This window comes from Barbatula barbatula (assembly GCF_947034865.1).
Source record: "Barbatula barbatula genome assembly, chromosome: 14".
In the NCBI taxonomy this organism is placed as follows: Eukaryota; Metazoa; Chordata; class Actinopteri; order Cypriniformes; family Nemacheilidae; genus Barbatula; species Barbatula barbatula.
In genome coordinates this window covers 4,999,908-5,019,721 of record NC_136777.1, presented here as the reverse complement: position 1 = coordinate 5,019,721, position 19,814 = coordinate 4,999,908, and the positions used below count along the sequence as shown (strand labels likewise).

The window sequence follows — 19,814 nt, the reverse complement described above, 5'->3', positions numbered from 1 at the left end:
TAGATAATAGCCTAAGATGCTACACATAGGAGAAACATTTTTGACTGTATAACCTCACTTCCACGCTTTTTTTTAAAGTTTCCTTTAAGAACAATTGACTCAATGGTTGTTTTGTGAAACAATAATTATTATTAATGTATACACAATCTGAACAAACGCTAAAACATTACTATCTTTCTCTTCTTTTTTCATACAGAACGGTTTCTTGATATGCATACCTGTCAACATTGAGATTTGACAATAAGGGAATTTTATACCCAACACCCCCCACCCCACCTCTCATTTTTAATGTGTATTTTATTATGACACAATTCTTTACAAAACACAATTTACAAAATCGCTCGTTGGGAGACTAAAGTGCAGAACATAGTTAACACAGTTAAGAAGAACAAATACATTAAAGAAAGTAAATACAAATAATATAAAATAAAATAAATTAAGCGAAGACATTACAGTCCTTGAGGCATGTCAAAGTTGTTCACATCGTTCACAAATATTCTTAAAATTCTTAAAAACATGGAAGCTTAACAAATTATAATGACATATTTGAATACATCTTCACACAGAGAGTAAATATTATCACTGGGGTCGTTCAGGAGTTTCAAAGAAGTAAAGTGATTCCTCAATTCAATTTTAAACACCACTAAGGAAAGATTTTTATTTTGTCATTTACATTTATGGATATGTTCGTCCATCCTTCTTGTTTATTTTTTATAGAAATATAAAAAATACGGGAGAAATACGGGAAAATACTTAAACGGGATGATAGCGGGATAGCAAGGTTAAATATGGGACTTTCCCGGCCAAAACGGGATACTTGACAGGTATGTATGAGGTTCTCCTATTAATTCATGAGATGAAATATAAACTATAGTATTATTGTTATGTTATGGCATTGACAAATGGTATATTGGAAAGTTTGAGACATGATTGAGATCACCTACTTGAAATAATGTTATTAAAATTAATAAATTATTAATTTGTATTCTTCTGATAAAAACTCTGAGAAGCAAGGTTTAAACAAAAATTGTATTTTGTTCTCCATCTAATCTTGTTGTGTAAGTCATTCAAATAATTAAGATCTCAGTTGTATTTTCTCTTGACATTGCTGTATATAATTATACTTGTATTATACTTATTATAATTATACTTATAGCTTGGTTTCCCTGTTCTATACAGATTGTTTACTGCTGAGCAGCAGCAGAGTCAAAGACAGATTACATTGTGCATTTCAGTGCCCAATTTAGATCTTTTTCTTTCTCTCAAACCCCATATTACCACCCCACCCAAACCCATTTCCTGCTACGTCTCACGATAAACACACTCAGAAACACGTAATGTCTTGTTACTTTGACGGTAACACTTTACAATAAGTTCCTATTAGTTAACATTAGTAAATGCATTAGCTAACATTAACAACAAACAATTTCGTTTTTCAAATGTATTAATACTTATGTTAGTTCAGTGATCCTTTATGTTAGTTCATGTCAATACAGTTCTTCATGTTAGTTCATGGTGCATTAACTACTGTTAACAGTGAAAACATTTGATTTTAATAATGTATGAGTACATGTTGAAATTAACATTAATTAATATTAATAAATACTATAGAAGTATTGTTCATTGTTATTTGTTAGCTAATGCATAAACAAATTGTTCACAACCAGCAACGTATTGTAAAGTGTTACCACTTTTACTTTAAAAAAATAAAGTTTGGAATGAATGTAGCACTAACAGTGCCATCATTTGAATTTCATGCACAGCTAAAAATATCCAATAACATAGAAAACAAAACAGATCTTCAAACATATAAATATAAGCATGGCCTTTCACTTTCATATTTAGATGCTCTTACTCTAGGTAAGGTGTTTTTTCCAGATACAAAACATCTGGCTATAATGCAGATGCAAATTTCAGTCCAACAGCCAAACAAATGAAGAGTTTGGTTCCAAAATGAGATTTTCAAAAATCATGATTTTTATAATGTCTTCATGTTTTGTTGTGTTAGTAAGTTGTATTTTTGAGTTATTATGGCTCAAACCTAAACAAACCAACTGCAGTTTGATTTACATTAATTGGAATGCAAAATAAAAACACGATTTATCTCATGTTGAAACCAAACTCTTCAAACGCATTAGAGCTAAAGGAAAGGTTAAATATTCCATAGAGTTTGCATTTTGGCAATGTATGTTATGGGGTCTAAGGGTTCTCTTTAGGACCAGTGGTCTCCGGTTACAAATGGCAAAAACATCTGGATGTATTTAGCATTTTGCTGTGCTTTTTTACAGTGTTTCACAGTCCTGCAGTGGGCTTAAAGTCAGATTGTTCTTAATGGTATTTTAAAAGATTCATCACAAATAAGAATGTAAAATGTTGTAAAAGGAGGATTCTATTAAAAAGCTATAAAACACAGTGCCAGGTTCTTAGAAAGTCAAGTTTATTCGCCTGCCTTTATTCAAAAAGTTTATACCAAATTAAAGAATTAACAGTTTTGAATTTATCATTTTTATATTCAAATATATTAGAATAAATAATAAATAAAATGAGCAAAACTTGTGTGGTCACTCCGCAGGAAAAAACAATATTTGCATTAAAGTGTGTCTGCTCTTATCAGGAGAGAGGAAATGCTGGAAAAGGAAGTGGTTTCCTTAAAACTTCTTGTGTCTGCCTGAAATGTGACCCATCAGGGTTCTTGTCTTAGTTCTGTTCTGCCAAACCAGCACTGTCACGGTGGTGGTTACACAACTTCACATCGCTGTGGGCTGCTGGGATACTGGCAGGTCAATCTCTCACCAACAGACACAACCTGCCACACTTGTGCACTGCTGAGGTTGTTTGTGAATGAGAAAACTGTTGTAGCTTCTAAAAGTCTTGATTGTTTGAGAGAAAACAATGATGTTTTCTTTTCTGAGGTTCCACTGTTCTTCCTGAGCCTGGAGCCAAGGCAGGAGATAGCAGCACCAGTGTGTATCAGCATCCTTTGTCATCTTACGCACACATTTCCAAAACCGATGATCCACAGAATGAATGTGTGATTGTAACAGATGCAACAGATCAGCTGGCAATTTTGAACAAAAGTAAATATAACATATGCTTTATGTGTCACCCAATAGCTTTAGCAGTACACTTCTAAAGGTGATGTATGACAGATCATGCAATTTTTATGAAGGAGATATGCGCATCTTTCAACAGGAAGGATTCTTTGATGATGCCCACATTCAATATGCTCAACATTGTCCTGACCTGTCTGTGTACTTAGAGAGGTATTTAAACTATTATGTGAATGTGAACGTTAATGTGTCTGTGCAAACAGCCACCCAGTAAATATCTTCACAATAAATTGTATAAGCTTATTGAAAGAACAGGAGCTTCTGTAAGAACATCAAGGGATCTACACCAGCAATCCAAAAGATGTAGGACAGCAGACACTCACTCACTCACTCACTCACTTTCTGTGTATAAAACAGCTTTATAAAAATGTAGGGTAGCATATGTCCTCAAGCATTGCTAATATTATACTGTATTTAGGGGTTGGGATATAAAAACACCTTCCTGACCATTTTCCCCGTACGCATAATTTACTTAATTTATACACAGTTGTAACAAATGAAGACATCCCAAGAAATAAAACAGATTTAGCCTAAAGGGACAAATTTGTTCTAAAAGAATTTTTACGCAGGTTCACACACATATGAATAAATGAGAAACCTGGTTTAATCCAGTTCATCCGGGATGACACAAACACACAGGAATTCAGGTCACACATAATGTACACAGCTTTACTCTTACAGTCGAAAGGCATCTGTTGCAGGTTTAGAGCAACACACCAATAACAGTTGTTTTGTGTTTTACAGAAGCACAATCTCTTTAATCTACAGCAACAAGTTAGACTTAAGAATAGCACACAATAGAAATCCCTGAATAAATCTTATATTTGCAGGAAATGTGATGCAGTACTTTATTTTGTATGACTACTGTGGGCTTTGAGCGAAACCAAATATGATGCTTTCACTCTTTTGCCATGTCGCTGAACTCCAGACTGCACACAGAAACCCAAACAGGGTCAAATATTTACTCAAATCCTCATCCGCAACACAAATAGCAACATTACTCCCAATCAGATAAACACCACACACCTGAAAACCCCATTAACCCTGTGTTTCCCAACATGCCAAGCAAACTCTTAAAGGAACAGTTCACCCAAAAATACAATTCTGTCTTCATTTACACATACTCAAGTTGTTCCAAATCTGTTTACATTTCTTTGTTCTGAGTGACACCCCAGTGACACCCCTAAAGCTGTTTAAGCAGGTCGAATAACATACACTTTTCTTCAGAAAGTAGTAGGCACTTTTACAAAAATGAATTCTGCCAGATGAATTCCAGATTAACAACAAAACAAACAATCTGTCTGTTTCATTGCACGTTTTGTCAGCCATCTGAGAGCAGAACACTTATAAATGTGTTAACTTTAAGGACTCATTACGAGGAATCTCATGCAACATGTTTGGACCCTCAAAGCTCAAATGAAGACAAACACACTCAGCAGTGAGTTTGTGTATTCTCACGCCCTCGTGAATTTCACACAAGGTCATGACCTGAAACCATCTCCATTTGTTCTTTCTTTTCTACTTTCCCAAGTGAGGTATTAACGCTGTAAACATTAAAACCCTGCAATTTTAACCTGAACACTTAATACTAACCCAAATCCCTCCGGACAAAACATGCATTTTTTAATGCCAAAACCTGTTAATCATGGTCACAATCAGTGTTCATCAACCAGGGAGCCGCGGCCCACAAGAGGGTCTCAATAAACTTCCAAGGGGTCCTCAAGTCAAAAACGTTGTGACCCACTGCGATCTCAAACATAAAATAAAAAATAAAAAAATTGCAATGGAAACAAAGTGATGTAAAGTTGGGAAACAATTAAAGCATGACAAAACCGTGTGCAATACAACAACGACCGAATCATGATTTGGCAATACAGACGAAACCGGTCCGTTCTCGCCCTCGATCACCGCGTACCCAATTCCCGCTACTTGCGCAAACATCCTCCTCTCGCGCTCAGCATTCCCGATTCCCACTACGGTACTTTTCCCCGATCCTACTACGGAAAAGGATTAATTATGAATATTTATTACGTATAGTGACGTTCGATTAAATACGCCTACCCGATTGGCTGCCAGCAATAGGAGGTACCCACCGGCCGAATCCAATCGCGTGAAAAGCTCGGCTCAAGAATATCAATTTAGAAGGTTACCAAGCAACGTATCCACGAACTAATTAATATTCATAAGCTAAGTCCTCGCAGTTGTACTAGGATTCGTCATTTCTTCTGCGGGATTGAGGTGAAGGCATGTTGGGCAGCCGTGGACACTACCAACGTCAGCTTCAGGGGGGTGTACACTTACGTATACGCTTGGATAAATGTAAACACATCGAATGCACAAATACAGCGCAGTCGATGCGGCGCGTTTAAAAAAATTCAGGAAAAGCGGTACAGTTTAGCAGACGTGTTTCCGGTCCATTCCTTTGCTTTTTGTCACCCCTCCTACACAAGCTTGGGAAATTCCCTCCACATGTATAGTGGTTTGTGAGTTTTGGGGAGCCCGATGGGGTTGAGTCCGCGGCTCGGGATTTTGTGCTAGACTGGCGAGCACGGAGAAAGATTCAAAGCAGGAGTTACATGGGATGCGTGTTTGGGAATACTTCAGGACCAAGAAGGTAGGTTTCATCGGTATAACTCATTTTTTTCCTTCAATACAGTGGCCACTGGGTTAAGAGAGGGTTTGGACTCCTTGCATTTCTCAAACAACTTATTCTACGTGGCAGCGGCGGCCCGCAGAAACACGCATCCACAAAAACGGGCGAAAGAGAGGATGGAGCTTTTTCGCAAAACCACACAAGGGTCTGTTGCATTTGGCTGTGTTGCAAAAATGCCTAATTTGTTTAATACAACTAACGTTAGTGTAACAAGCATAACACAGTAAGTTAAAAGACATCTACGAACACCACTTTCCTCAAAACTGTAATAAAAATTAATTGAAGGAATTCGCAAACTGTCCCCGTTGGGGTTTTACAGTTATTTTACAAAAACACATAATAAAACGAGTGTCGGGAGAAGATGGTCACTATGGGGCTTGTGTGCGTTTTTAGTGCGTACATCCTTGTTTAAGTTCACAACCCTGCATTTAGGACATACTTTGACATTCCCCGGCTATTTCTGGAGTAATGTGATGGTACTTTGGTTGGTTTATAGCACCCAGCAAGCTAAATGGCCTACATAACCCCGGGGTTATATGGGGTCTGTCCAAAGTAAGGTCTGCAGTACGGAGACATACTGGCTGGGCTTCAAAACTCAACTGCCCACCCAAGCAACATTTCTGACCACTGTGGTTATGCCAAACAAAGTTTTAAAAGTTCAGTGTATGCTATTCATTTAAAAAAGGAATGTGTTTAAAGACATTATTTATATTTGGGGTGTCCACAAGGAAAACAATGTTGGTGTAAGATATAAATTAGACTTATTTTCCGCACAGTAGCTGTACACTTTTGCTTGTTTTCATTTGTATGTTGTTTTATTATTGTAATTTTTTAACAATGTGTTCTCCCTGGGATCAAAGTGACCCAAAACAGAAATAGCGCAAGCATGTTTTGTGGTAAAACAGAAAATCAAAGCTTAAAAATATGGGCTTGCTAACGTTTACTAGGTCAGGAACATACATTACCAATGTAATTGTTTTTGAAAAAAAACATTACTCTTAACTAATATTTGTTTACATGTCAAGCGTAGGGGTCTCTGGGACCCCAGATAAACAGGAAGTAATCTGAGTCTCAACAAAACATTTGACTCATCATCTGCATCAGACCACAACACAAATTGGAAAATAGTCATTATTGTCTCTGTCTCCTTCTCTCTCTCCTCTTCAAGATTCAAGAATGTTCACTATTTCCTTTTTGTGGTCAGGGCGGGTTTAATATTAGTGCTGTGAAACTCTATACTGACCCGCGGGTAAAGCTCTCACATTTATCCTGTCTAGAATTACATAGATTTTCTTTAAGAACTAAATAATTTAATGTGTTTAACACATTGGAGGGTTGGTATTTAGGTATCCGAAAGGGGGATGTTAAATTGTATTGCCCTTGTAAATGTGTTTTTCTAGCCGTGATGATGTATGATGTTGAGTTTGTTGTGGCATCATCAGGTCAAAAGTGTTTTAAACAGCCTGTAAATCTAAACCAAAAGTAGGCAACACAAGCTATTTATTGTGATTTTGCTCAGTTTAGGGTTTCATTCTCATAGCTGTTAGTATCAGATAACCTCGATACGGCGTCATGGATGTCATGTGTTTGCTTGAATACGGGCTTGCCTATGTCTGCATGTAGTCACATCCTGTGTGAGTGTTGTCATATTGTTCCCTGTCCTGAGGTGAAGAATGATGAGGTCTAGTTTTGTATTGGATAGTGTTAAATGTGCTTTGTGTGTTTGTGTTCTTGTTTGTGGTACCAGGAAGCATTTTGTGCCTGCTTTGTTTCCCTTCCTTTTTTTTAACCCCAGGATGTTTTCTTTACCAAGCTGCCCTTCATTTGTGTGCGCATGTGTATATGTGGGTGTGTTTGGCAAACCACTGTCGCCTTAAGGGCAGCTAGAATAGATGCTCACAAGTGATTTTTCCTTAGATGCTATAACATTTCTGGGCTTACATGTCCAAATGTGTGTATTGTATAGCTGTGTCTTGAAGTGATTTTGGAGCATTAAATTACCTTGACTCGGAAGTGTCTCCTTATACAAGTGTTTAATGATTAAGTATCCAGGCTGTTAACACAACAAAGGTAAAATGTTGAATCATCTGGATGCAAAGAAGTGCCCTTGAGGAAGACACTGAACCTATTGTAATGAATCTAAGGTATTTCTCCAGTGAGTTTAAACCTGTCTGCTAGCATTTTTCATGTTCTTTTCAATGAAAAGTGTCTGCTAAAAACAAAGGATAGTTCGACCACTTCTGACCCTCATTAAAGGGACAGCTTGGACAGAAAATGAAAATTCTGTCTTTAGTAACTAAGCTTCAAATCTGTCAATATTTACTGGTTGTGATGAAAACCGAAAGTTATTTTGAAGAATGCTTGAAACCAAGCAGTTCTTGGCCACCATTGACTATCATTATAAGAACAATTGCTTTTAAATGTGTTTGTTCTGTTGAACACTAAAGGAGATATTTGGGAGAATGTAGGAAAGCAAACAGTTCTGGGGCACCTTTGACTGTCATTTTAATTTGTCCTACTATGGTAGTCAATGGTGACCAAGAACTCTTACAAGCATTCTTCAAAAATCTCACTGTGGGTTCATCAGAACAAAGACATTTATACAGATGACAGTATTTTTATTTTTGGGTGAACTGTCCCTTTAAGTGATCAACCTTTTTTCGTTTGAATAAAATTTGAAGACAAATGTAATATAATTGAATGTATTCAAACTTAAATTATTTTTGCCAGCGTGATGTGATCTTGCTCTTCGTAATTCCGTTGCGTGGTCGATGAAACCGTATCTTTAACCAGACGGGTTTTGTTGCACCTTTTTACCTTGAAAAGATATCCTGCTCTCTGATTGGCTGTCTCGGTGGCATTGTAGGAGTTGTACGGATGGATTCATTTCAAAGCTTAGCTCACGTTAGTAGTAAGCTTATACTTGTTTAATCTGTTGTGTGTATGTAAACCTGTTCCTTTGATGTGCATGTAGGCCTAGTTCTGTGTGTTACCTTGTTATTTAAACCTCTGACATCATCTTTGATTTGTGTCGTTACAATGTTTTCATTATAATGTTCCTTTACAATGTTTTCATTATAATGTTCCTTAACACCCTTAGAGTTAACTGTGCAAAATCATCTTGGCAATTTTTGCTAGTATATAATCTTTATAGCTGTAGATGAGGACTCTAATATTATATGGATTCTATTAGCAGGTGTAAAGATGATTTCCAATGGACAGAATCAGCAACATGAAAGGGTTCATGTGCAGCCTCAGTTGAGAATCACATTAAATGACTAAAGCATGTTTGGGCATGCATATTCCACCTATCAGTGGCATTTCCTTGCTTCTCTTTCTTCGCTGCTACTTGTTTCTTCTCTTGATAAATCGTGAGTCGTGACATCTCTCTCTCCACTCTTTCTACATTTCTGGAAGCTTTTGTTGTCTACGTGGTCTCTAGATGTCTCTGTAGGGAAGTAAAATCTCGCTGCAAAGTTATAAGGCAGTAAAAACAAACCCCAGCACCTTAACAAAAATCTAAGAAACATTAGATTAAATCCCTGTAGGCAAGATGTTACAGCTGTCACCAAGATATTGTATCAAATCATAACAGTCTGTTGCTGTGTCTGCGTACAGATGTTTATTCGTCTCAATGAATAATCCAGAAAGTGTCTCTCCGTCTTTCCAACAAAGGAATGTCATGCATAACGTCAAACAGGGACTCATGAAACCACCTCCACTGCTGGTTTCATCCTGCCGTATACAGCACTGCCAGTTTAAAATGGCCTCACTTCGTGGATTGAAATGATTTTCGAGTAGTTTTTGAGACCCTTTCGAGTTGGCTGCCTATTTTTCTTGAACTACTTAATGTGTAGGTTTCTTTTTAAAAATGTTACGGGTCAAGCCCTCATTAAATACAAAACATGAAAAGCCAAGACGTCATTGCCATCTAATGTATTAACATTATGCATGTGTAGTACATGTGGAGCAGCATGTGTTTGTGAGAGAGAATCAAAGGCCTTCATTGTTGGAATGAGAAGCAGATGTTGGGTGGAATTCTCCTGACTGTGGCAAAATTTCCTACTCTTTCTCTTGTCGTCATTTATGCATTATATCTGCCATGTTTGTAAAAAAAAATACTTGGATGTGTATTATTTTATTTATTTTAAGAGTATTGTGTATGTGAAGTGGCGCATTAATCTAATAGCTGGTTCTTTTTATAGAAAGAAGTGAGGCTGATTTTGTTCTATTAAGTTCCCAAAAAAGAAAAGCATCAAAAGTAAAAATGTTTGTGTTGTATTGTGCCATAATAGATTATTATTCCTAGGGGGTATTCCAGAAAGCTGGTTATGTGATATACCCGGCAAAGCTTAAGGGTTAGTTAGCTGATAACCTCAACTTTCGGTTCCAAAAACAGAGGTAACCTCTGGGTATTTAAGTAGCCATAGCAACTCACTCTCTGAAGGTAACCTGCTCTGGAGCAGGTTATATTCCAGGGTTAGTTTATTATAAGGAAACGTTAGCAATAGGGATGCACCGATACCATTTTTAAATGCAGAGTACGAGTACCGATACTTTTTTTTCTGGTACTCACCGATACCGATGCCTTTACCTTTTAACACAGTAAGACTAAAACAATAGAACTTCACATTATTAAAAGATTTCATGTGCTTTTCACAAACTTTCAAAGCAAATTTCACAACAAATTTCTGTCAATTATGTCACATGGGGCATCGGTCTTTGCTATCGATGCATTTTAAGAACGAGCTTAGTATCGGGCCCAATATCGGTTACTGTGGATCCCTAGTAAAAGCTTGTGTGCGCTTTTGAAGACCGTCAAGTGGGTGTGGAAACACAGATTACTTAAATTATAATATTTCAGTATTGCGATGATAACATTTCCAGTCACACCCATTTTGATTTACCATTCACAACTAATTTTATGATTTGTTACCATTCAAAATATAACCATTGTCAAATTATCTTTAAATAAAATAATGTGAGCTGTTCTTAATAAATGTAATGTGTTTACATTGAATACTGTACATACTTTTAATTAGGTCTATTATTAAATCTCCAAATATGATTGGATGCATAAATAGTATGCACACCTTTCTTGAAATTCAGAAACTTCAGAAAAATGTATTAAGGAATTGCGTCTTATTACTCTTCCCCAACCAACTCTACTAACTATGTAATATTTGATATTTAAATATTTCAGTATAAGAAAAGAACATATATTTTTCTTAATTTTTTTTATATTTCAAATATTTAGTTAAATAAGTTAAGGCGTTTCCCATATAAATTAAATAATATTATTTTTATGGTTTTTTTATCCCGCACTTATACACTGATGCAGATTTAAGCCTTCAGTTAAAAAAGACTCTTTATAACGCTTTTTTTTTACAGTTGAAAAACTTAGTGATCCATTGACCCATGTTGTTTCTGTGAGCACGAGTACGCAAATCTCTCTCTCTCTCACTCTCTCTCTCTCTCTGTTTAACAGTTTCAATATCTCCATGTTTGTAACAACATAAAAAAATTGTAATAGTGAGTGTTGTATCAAGTATGCATCATGTCTTGCTTGTGTCCTGCAATCTTTTCTCATTTTCTGAATCTGCTTCACAATTATAAAACAGATTGTTGTGGTCTTTACTGATTGGTCAATTGCTGTGGTTGGTTCACTGTGGATCTCACAGTGCAACACCCATTTATAATCTTTGTTTTTGTTGCATAGCAATGTTCTGTTCCTGTTTAAATCTAATTTTAGAAGGATGACACGTAATGGTTTTTAACAAAAAATAACATTTTATGAACACACATGAACATAATATTTTGTGGTGGTAACTGTTTTTTGAAAACAAATCCACTCCAGGCTGTAAAATGCCCCTTATGCATTGTTGCTTAGAAAACTATTATTAAATACAGCTGTTTTTGAGTTCCTCTTCTGGTCTTGTTGCTGTCTTTTTCTGAGGTAATAAATGTAATCACTTCATGCTATCTGGACTGTTCTTCAGACGCATTCTTGCCGAAACAACAAACTTATTTTACGTTTCATTTTTTTCAAAAGCAGAGTTTAAACCACGTCTTGTAATAATTGTGTATTTTATGTCTTTTTGTCTCTTTCAGAGTTTGACATCGGGACTCCTGTGTGTTTGTGTGCTTTGAGTGTGTGTCCATCCAAGAGAAACTGTTGCTTTGAAACTGTCGTGGGTGAGCTTGAGTTTCTCTGGTCACAGAGGGAGATCGTCTGTGTGTGTTTATGTATGTGTGTCTGAGTTATCTGATCCCATCATAAGTGGGAGGTGCTCAGGGGCGGAGCTCCAGTGAGGGGCAGAAATCCACAGGCTGCAGCCTCTCAAACATGAACAAACTGACTTTCCACAGTAACAAGACGATGCAGGACCGTCGCTGTGTTTGCGTGTTCCTCCCGAATGATGAAACGCTCAACGTCATTGTCAGTGTGAGTAAACTGTTACATTTAGTCTCAATCTTGGACACACTTGTTGTATTTCTCTTTTATATGTGTCTCATTTGTCTCTTTCAGGTAAAGACTGTGTGTCAGGAGTTGTTGGTGCAGGTGTGTGATCTGCTCCGGTTGAAGGACTGTCATCTGTTTGGTCTAAGTGTTATTCAGAGTAAGTCACAAAAACACACACCTTTAACAGCCTTATATTTCTTAAATGTTAACCTGAATCACAAAATCTGTCATAAGTAGCACAAGTATATTTGTAGCAAAAGCCAACAATAAGTTGTACGAGTCAAAATTATCTATTTTTCTTTTATGCCAAAAATCATTAGGATATTAAGTAAAGATCATGTTCTATGAAGATATTTTGTAAATTTCCTACCGTAAAAAAATGTAAACTTTATTTTTGTGAGAGGATGCAGCAAAATCACAAACAAAAATGGCCGGAGACACGCCTACAAATTTCGCTGCTGCCCACTCTGTGGGATTTACCCACTAAAGTTTGGTATCTATGTAAAGATCTACTCTCCACAACGTCATAACAGCAGAGTGTAAAAAAAACCTTCTTAGCAACAGCCTGGTACGGGTTCTCTGATGGACGACTTTTGATTTTCTCTATATTTAGATTTTTTGCACCCTCAGATTCCAGGTTTTCAAATAGTTGTAACTCAACCAAATTCTGTCCAATCCTAATGCTTTTGTGGTCCAGGGTCACATATGGTATTTAAATCGGCATAAAAACGTTTTTATAAATGCTTTGATAAAATCTAAAGTGTATTTTAATTGTTCTTTTCCTCACAGATAATGAACACATATACATGGAACTGGGACAAAAACTGTCTAAATATTGCCCAAAAGAATGGAAACGCGAGGCTAGCAAGGTATCACTCATGCAGAGCATTTATCAGATATTTTAGGGAACCTGATCAATTTAATTTTGACAAATGTTTGTGTTTCCACTGTAGGGAATTGATCAATTTGGGCCTCCTATGATTGTTCACTTTAGAGCACAGTATTATGTGGAAAATGGCAGACTTATTAGGTGAGATCTTATACTTTATCTCCGATACACTAATGCAATACATACACACAAACAATTAAACCACACTGCAGATAATGAATGACATGTTCTCAATCTTAATCATTTTCTGTCTTTTTATTTCTGTCTGTATTTTAGTGATCGCGTGGCACGCTATTATTACTATTGGCATTTGCGGAAGCAGGTCCTACAGTCTCAGTGCATCCAGAGAGAGGAGGCTTATTTCCTGCTTGCTGCATCCGCGCTGCAGGCCGACCTGGGGAACTTCAAACGCAACAAACACTTTGGTTCCTATTTCCAGCCGGAAGCTTATTTTCCCTCTTGGGTGAGTCTGCACAGCATCCCCCATTAAAGCGCTCTCTGATGACTCATTATGCTGATCAGGCCTGTAAAATGCTTGCGATCTCTCTGACCACCCTCTGCGAGGGAGGTTTATGGGTCACACTGTGCCGTCCCGAAATATTTCAGCAACACTGAACAGCGTCTTTCACAAGAAGAAACTTCATACATCAGTGCATTTAGTGGATTGAGCTTAAAAACAGTGAAGAGCTCTTATAGAAAATCTGGGTGCATTAGCTAAACGAATCCAGAGATGTGCTGTCAGCTGGGAACAAATGGGCTGAAACGGTCCTATTGCTGCAGGATGTTTCACTGCAGTCGTATTGCAAAAAAACATCTGATAGTTCTTTAAAGAAACAAGTTTGGAAAATGTTATGCTGTAAATAATCATATCTCCTTCGGCAAAGAAGCGAAAACGTGACATGTTTGTCCTGCCATAGTGCTTCGAAAGGGAGGGGAGGGGTGGAGTGAGTCGTTTGGTTGCAATTCACAATCTCACCTCTAGATGTTGCCAAAAGATCTACGTTGCTCCTTTAAATAATAATTAAAAGCCCTGTCTTTATTTAAAAAAAAATTCTAGGTGATTGCGAAAAGAGGATGTGACTATATTCTCCGTCATATTCCAAACATGCACAAAGAGCAGTTCGCTCTCAATGCATCAGAAGCCCAGCTGAAGTACATTAAAGAAGCAGCGCTTCTGGACGACGTGGCTGTTCATTATTATCGTCTTTACAAGGTTTGTGGGGGGCTCTGATTCTTCTTGTGTATGTGCGAGTGTTCAGATTTTTTGCATAATGTGAATTGTTATTTCGGCAGGATAAAAAGGAACTGGAAGCCTCTTTAACTTTGGGACTCACCTTACGTGGAATTCAGGTTTTTCAGGTATGTTTTTGGTTTTTAAGTGAAGTTATACAGCTGTCTTTGATCTTGATGTTATGCATTTCTTTGATGTGGTCATTTCTGTTTGTTTGTTCAGAATGTGGGAACTGTCAGGCAGCTCTTGTATGACTTCCCCTGGACCAACGTGGGAAAGTTGGTGTTCGTGGTCAGTATAATGAAATACTTTTTAACATTCAGTTTATACATGCTAAAATATGAAACCTGCTTTACACACCTGAATGTGTTACAGAATTGTTTAAAATACAGTTCTTTATCTCTACATAAAACAAACTTCTTTATTTATGAAGAATAACATTTCATAACTCGCACCACCTGATGCTCCTAACCTGACATGCAGCTTTTACTTATTTTCTTTCTAGGGAAAGAGGTTTGAGATTCTTCCTGATGGTTTGCCCTCCGCGAGGAAGCTCATCTATTACACAGGCTGTCCTCTGAGGTCACGGCACCTCCTACAGCTGCTCAGCAACAGCCACAGACTGTTCATGAACCTACAACCTGTGCTGAAACAGGTTCGACGTCTGGAGGAAAATGAAGGTATCTTGAAAAGAAAAGTTGGAAAAGCTATCACCTCTGTTAAGTCTGATGTATTGATACATTATCAGTCAAGCGGCAGATATGTTTGTGATCATAGAATTGTTGTCGTTATTGAAAGATTAAAAAGCACTGGGTTAAAAAGAATGTTAATATTTTGGGGATACCAATAAATAAATCCGCAGGAAGTATTGACTTGAATTACATTTATCTTCTAAGGATAGTGATCCAAGAGACATGAAACTAGGGCAGCTGATCAAATATACAATGTATTAGACGTTACTCGAAGGAAGTAGACAGGAAGTATAGAATAGAGACCGGAAACAGCAGTAGATGTGATGGGAAACAGGATCAGTCAGTGACCTATAGCTGAGCCTCGTAATACTTTTGTGTGATATGTTGGTGTGCTGTCTACGGGACCATGGTTTTTCAAAAATATTTGTCTGCAGTACACTGACAATTTGAATGAAGTTAATGTGAGAGACATGAAACTGTGTGTGCGTATTCAGAAAAGAAGCAGTACAGGGAGTCATACATCAGTGATGCTCTGGAGGTGGACATGGATCATCTGGACCAGCGTTCACGGGCCAGCGGCAGCAGCGTGGGCAGCACATCACGTCCCAATCCCTTTTCACGACACTCCAGCACGAGTCACGGCAGCTCCCGTACATCTGGTGTCGACACAGATAGTTTTCGTACTCCTACAAACACACCCCACAGACCACTGAGAACGCACTCGTCCTCCAACACCAGCCACGCCAGCACACACACGTCCGGTATCGAGAGCAGCAGCAAGGAGCACTGCTTGGATGAAGATGGTATGACACATTAGTAAATGCAAGCTTTGTGTTTATGTTTGTAGTATTAAGAGTTGTCGATAAGTCTAGACCAGCTCTAAAGACAGTATGTAGATGCATCTAGAGGCAAATCTGTATTTTCGCTGATGTCCTTCTGAAACTTGTATTTCCATATTTTGTTTAAAAAATTTGCCATGAATCGTTATTATTAGTCACACTTTATGTTTGTCACTGGCTTTTGAAAATGAGAAGTATTACATATTTAATCATTTAAAAAGTACAGTGTTTTTTCTATTTCATGAAAAACAGCAAATCTGGACATCTAAGGTTTCTGTATAGAAGACACATGCATATGGAGACTTTTTGAGGAGTTGAAACTTTAGCTCTTAGCTCTGAATGTCTGTTCACGTTTGTGTTTTGTTAGAGATTGAGATGTTGGTTGATGATCCGAAAAGCTGTGAAGATCTTGATGACTTGGATCTTAACCAGGAGCTGTGTATCCACATCACAGAAGAAATGCTGACATTAGCACAGAACAACGGCTGCTCTGGTATGTATAAGCAAACAGTCATTTGCACAAATTTAGCTAATGCTAATATACACTCATGGCGAAACTCCTGATCCCATCCTTTATCTCCACAACGATATCACAAATGACAAATGATTGAAGTGCTTGCATTTGGGATATGAATACACAGTGCTCAAAAACGGCAGTTTATCTCAACGTCATTTAATGTGAATTTGGAATGCGACTTCTTTCTTCTATCACCATAGCATCTGAAAAAGTATGCTAATGTGAATAAATAAATAAACACTGTAGTGTTAGTAATGTAAGTTATTTGGAAAATGAATGCTTTGTGACTGCGGCTCATGTGTGTTTTATATTTGTGTTCAGGGTTAGTGGTGAAGGAAGTAATTTCCTCCACATCCAGCTCATCAGAGACAGTTGTGCGAATGAGAGGCCAGAGCATCGAATGTCTCCCCCAGGTGACACACACGTGCATACACAAGCAGCTGGCACCTAAACACCAACATAACACAAACAAACACGTTTGTATGGTTTCCAACAGCTGTTAATTCAAACCCCCAAAAAGTCATCATTTATTAACCGTCATGTCCCTCAAAACGCTATTTTGAGAAAGTGGTTTTGTGTCCGTACAATGTAAGACATTGGGGGCCAATGCTGTTTGCGCAGCGATTTGAAATGGCATGATTGTGAGTAAATTATGACAGAATTGTAATTTTGGGGTGAACTATCCCTTTAACCAAGGGATGTTAAAGGGCTTTTCTACCGTGATGTGATGCAGGACATCGATCTGAATTTTGAGCTGTTTCATTCTACTGTTCAGTAATGCTGTAATCTCTTTTAACAGTGCTGGTAACCCCACTTCCTCTTAACAGTATTTGTTTAGGGCAGCCTTACCCTACACCCAACAGCATTGTCGTTTCTCATCTGTGAACTCATGTGAGTGTACAGCTAACCGCTCTCAGAGATTTTAGGGTTAGTGGAGAGTTAGTGTAGTCTGTGTACAGTTGCGTGTTTGTTTACTGCAGCTTGTTAGTTTCATGCGTGCTGAATTCTGTGTATTTCTATTTGTGTTTCATCAGACGGCGATGGGCAGGAAGGGGGAGAGCTCCACAGATCGACACAGCCAGTCACTGGATGATGTTCGTCTCTTCCAGAGGAACTGTCAGGAGTGGGCGGAGCTTTGTCAGGACACCGCACACAGTTATACGTTCGGCTGCGAACCGGACCTGGGGGAAGACGGCTGCAGGTACCAAGGACTTGCAGACCAGTGTGCTGGTATCCGGAATAACCAGCACGTGTTCGGCATCAAGAGAACCAGCAAGTATTTCTCTCTGGATCTTGACAGGGAGGATCTGACTGTAGGGCACATGAACAGTGAAGCAGAGCCAGAGTTTGTGGTGTGATGCAGAGGATTAAAAAGAGCCCCAGAACAAATCAAGAATAACGGGATGCTATTGTTGCAAGAGTAGTTCTCCAAAAATGAAAGTTGTGTCATCATTTACTCGCTCTCATGTCATTTGAAATCGATTGAAAATGATTTTCTTCCAGCCGTAAGCTATTTAGTGTTTTTATGTAGTGTAGCTGTTGACAAGGGCTGTCAGTGGTTCATATGATTTCTGTGCTAAATCTTTTGAAGTCATATGATAGCTTTGTGTGAAAATAGACTGAAAATCTTATATTTATTCGCCGAAAATGTATTTCATGCATTTGGATATGCACGTAAAATTTAGCTTTTCCCCCGGTCTCCATTCAATACCACTGTGTAGAAAGAGCATTCTTCTAAATCAGATTTTGCATTCTGTGGTAGAAAGAAAATCATGCAGCTCTTGGAAAGACAAATAATCATGTTGTGAGTAAATAATGTCAGAATTTACATGTTTCCTTGAACTATTCCTAAAAAGTCATTAGCGTGTGCGTTCGTGTCTGAGAAACTGCACCATCTTAATGCCAAAATACTAAAATCAAGAAACAGCTGCCTTACCAAAGCATTCAGAACAGAGATGTGTCTGTGTCTGTCTGTGTATGTGTGTGTGTGTGTGTGGGTGCTGGCTTCCCTAACCCATAGTGCCTTAAAACACTACGCAGGTTCTCAAAGTATCACTCCGGTTAACTCCATTCATTAAACCATCCACCCTCGATTCCAAGGAAACACCCCTCTCCTGTCTCCAAGAATAACATTAAACCTAATGAGCTTTTGGGGATTGTGGGACCTGAATCATGTAAGCATCATAATCAGAGGGCAAGAGACGGGGCGTGCCGCTGCACTGGAGGAACGGCCGATGGGATTTTAGGCCAGTGTGGCTTTTGTACACCGCCAATACTGGAGCTGCTCAAGGGTAAAGAAACTGTTTTCCATCAGAACTGTCGTCTTTAGACTCTCTCCAACTGGAACTTGCGTGTGGAGCGTAGTTATTTCTTTATGAAGTTTTGTAAAGAATGACTGCTTTGGATTTTTATGGTGTGTTGCCTGTCAGTATTAAGCTGTTATGGGAGACAGTATTAGAAACCTTATGTAAAGGTTAAGCAATGCATTTTTTACATCTAAATGAGGTTGTGTACACGGTTCAAAGGAAGGTAGAAATACATATTAATGAAGCATATCTTATTTGAGCATAATGTGCATAGATGATTCAGTGTAGATTAGTGCAGAGCACTGTATCACATGGAAATCCACTTTTTGTCCAAATGCAAGCTTCTTTCTTTTCAGGTTTGCTGTTTGGAAGTCTTTAGAGGAACAGCACTTAAAAGCTCATGTGTATGTGGGACTTATGGTGAACACTAGTATTAACTTTTTATTCCCCACAAACTGTCTTCTCTTTACCCGAACACCCTTTGGAACGGCAGTGATTAAAAAAAAACTTGATTTTCACATTTTGGTCAGTTATATTCTGTCTTAAAATATATTTCACTCCACATGATTGATGGAAAGTTTGAGTGTTTTTGGAGTTAAAATCAGATTTTATGGTGATGTTGGTCTCATGAATCAGTTCTGTGTGCAGATGAAAGCCAATCATACATGGACCCCATGTACTGTTTGCAGCTAGATGTTGTCCTTTCTGTGAAAGGAATTCCCTATGTGACAATGAAATGAGATTTTCCCTGATGGTTTGAAGACCCGTATGAATCTGTTCCCACATTGAAATGTATTCTGTGCCTTGCAGGTGCCAAAGTCCTCAAATGTTTGCAATAAAAGGTACCTTCATTTGTAAGTAACTCTTTTGCATTGATTCGTCTGTTTTTTGAAAAAGGTAGCGGTCTACTTGATTTTCATATTTGATTTGTTGGTTGAAATTAAATTCGGAGAATCCAATTCCAAAATTAACACTTATATGGGGTTTTGTTACTAAGCAATGTTCACAGGTCTAGTGGACCCTCATGAAGATTATGTACAAATACTTAATATTTAACTTAATGCCAAATGCAAGCAACATAAGTAGGATATATGATTAAAATTTGTCTGAAATT

The 19,814-nt window shown here is 37.9% G+C and overlaps 1 protein-coding gene across 5 annotated transcripts; it reads left to right on the top strand.

The window, feature by feature from the left end:
• Positions 1-5,250: 5,250 nt before the first annotated feature.
• frmd6 (FERM domain containing 6) lies at positions 5,251-19,560 on the top strand. 5 transcript variants are annotated; one of them, XM_079473021.1, is made up of 16 exons: positions 5,314-5,724; positions 11,875-11,958; positions 12,133-12,208; positions 12,293-12,383; positions 13,016-13,095; positions 13,180-13,256; positions 13,392-13,578; positions 14,173-14,328; positions 14,409-14,474; positions 14,569-14,637; positions 14,852-15,026; positions 15,533-15,841; positions 16,245-16,370; positions 16,716-16,807; positions 17,222-17,285; positions 17,429-19,560. In XM_079473021.1, the coding sequence occupies exons 3-16, from the start codon at positions 12,143-12,145 to the stop codon at positions 17,485-17,487; spliced, it is 1,617 nt and encodes a 538-aa protein (XP_079329147.1). In that variant the 5' UTR covers positions 5,314-5,724; positions 11,875-11,958; positions 12,133-12,142; the 3' UTR covers positions 17,488-19,560. The 5 variants fall into 5 exon arrangements, 4 of the variants coding, with proteins under 4 accessions (XP_079329146.1, XP_079329144.1, XP_079329147.1 ...); XR_013787568.1 differs by having other exon boundaries at positions 5,251-5,724; positions 11,875-12,208; positions 17,194-17,285; XM_079473020.1 differs by having other exon boundaries at positions 5,251-5,724; positions 11,875-12,208.
• Positions 19,561-19,814: the final 254 nt, after the last annotated feature.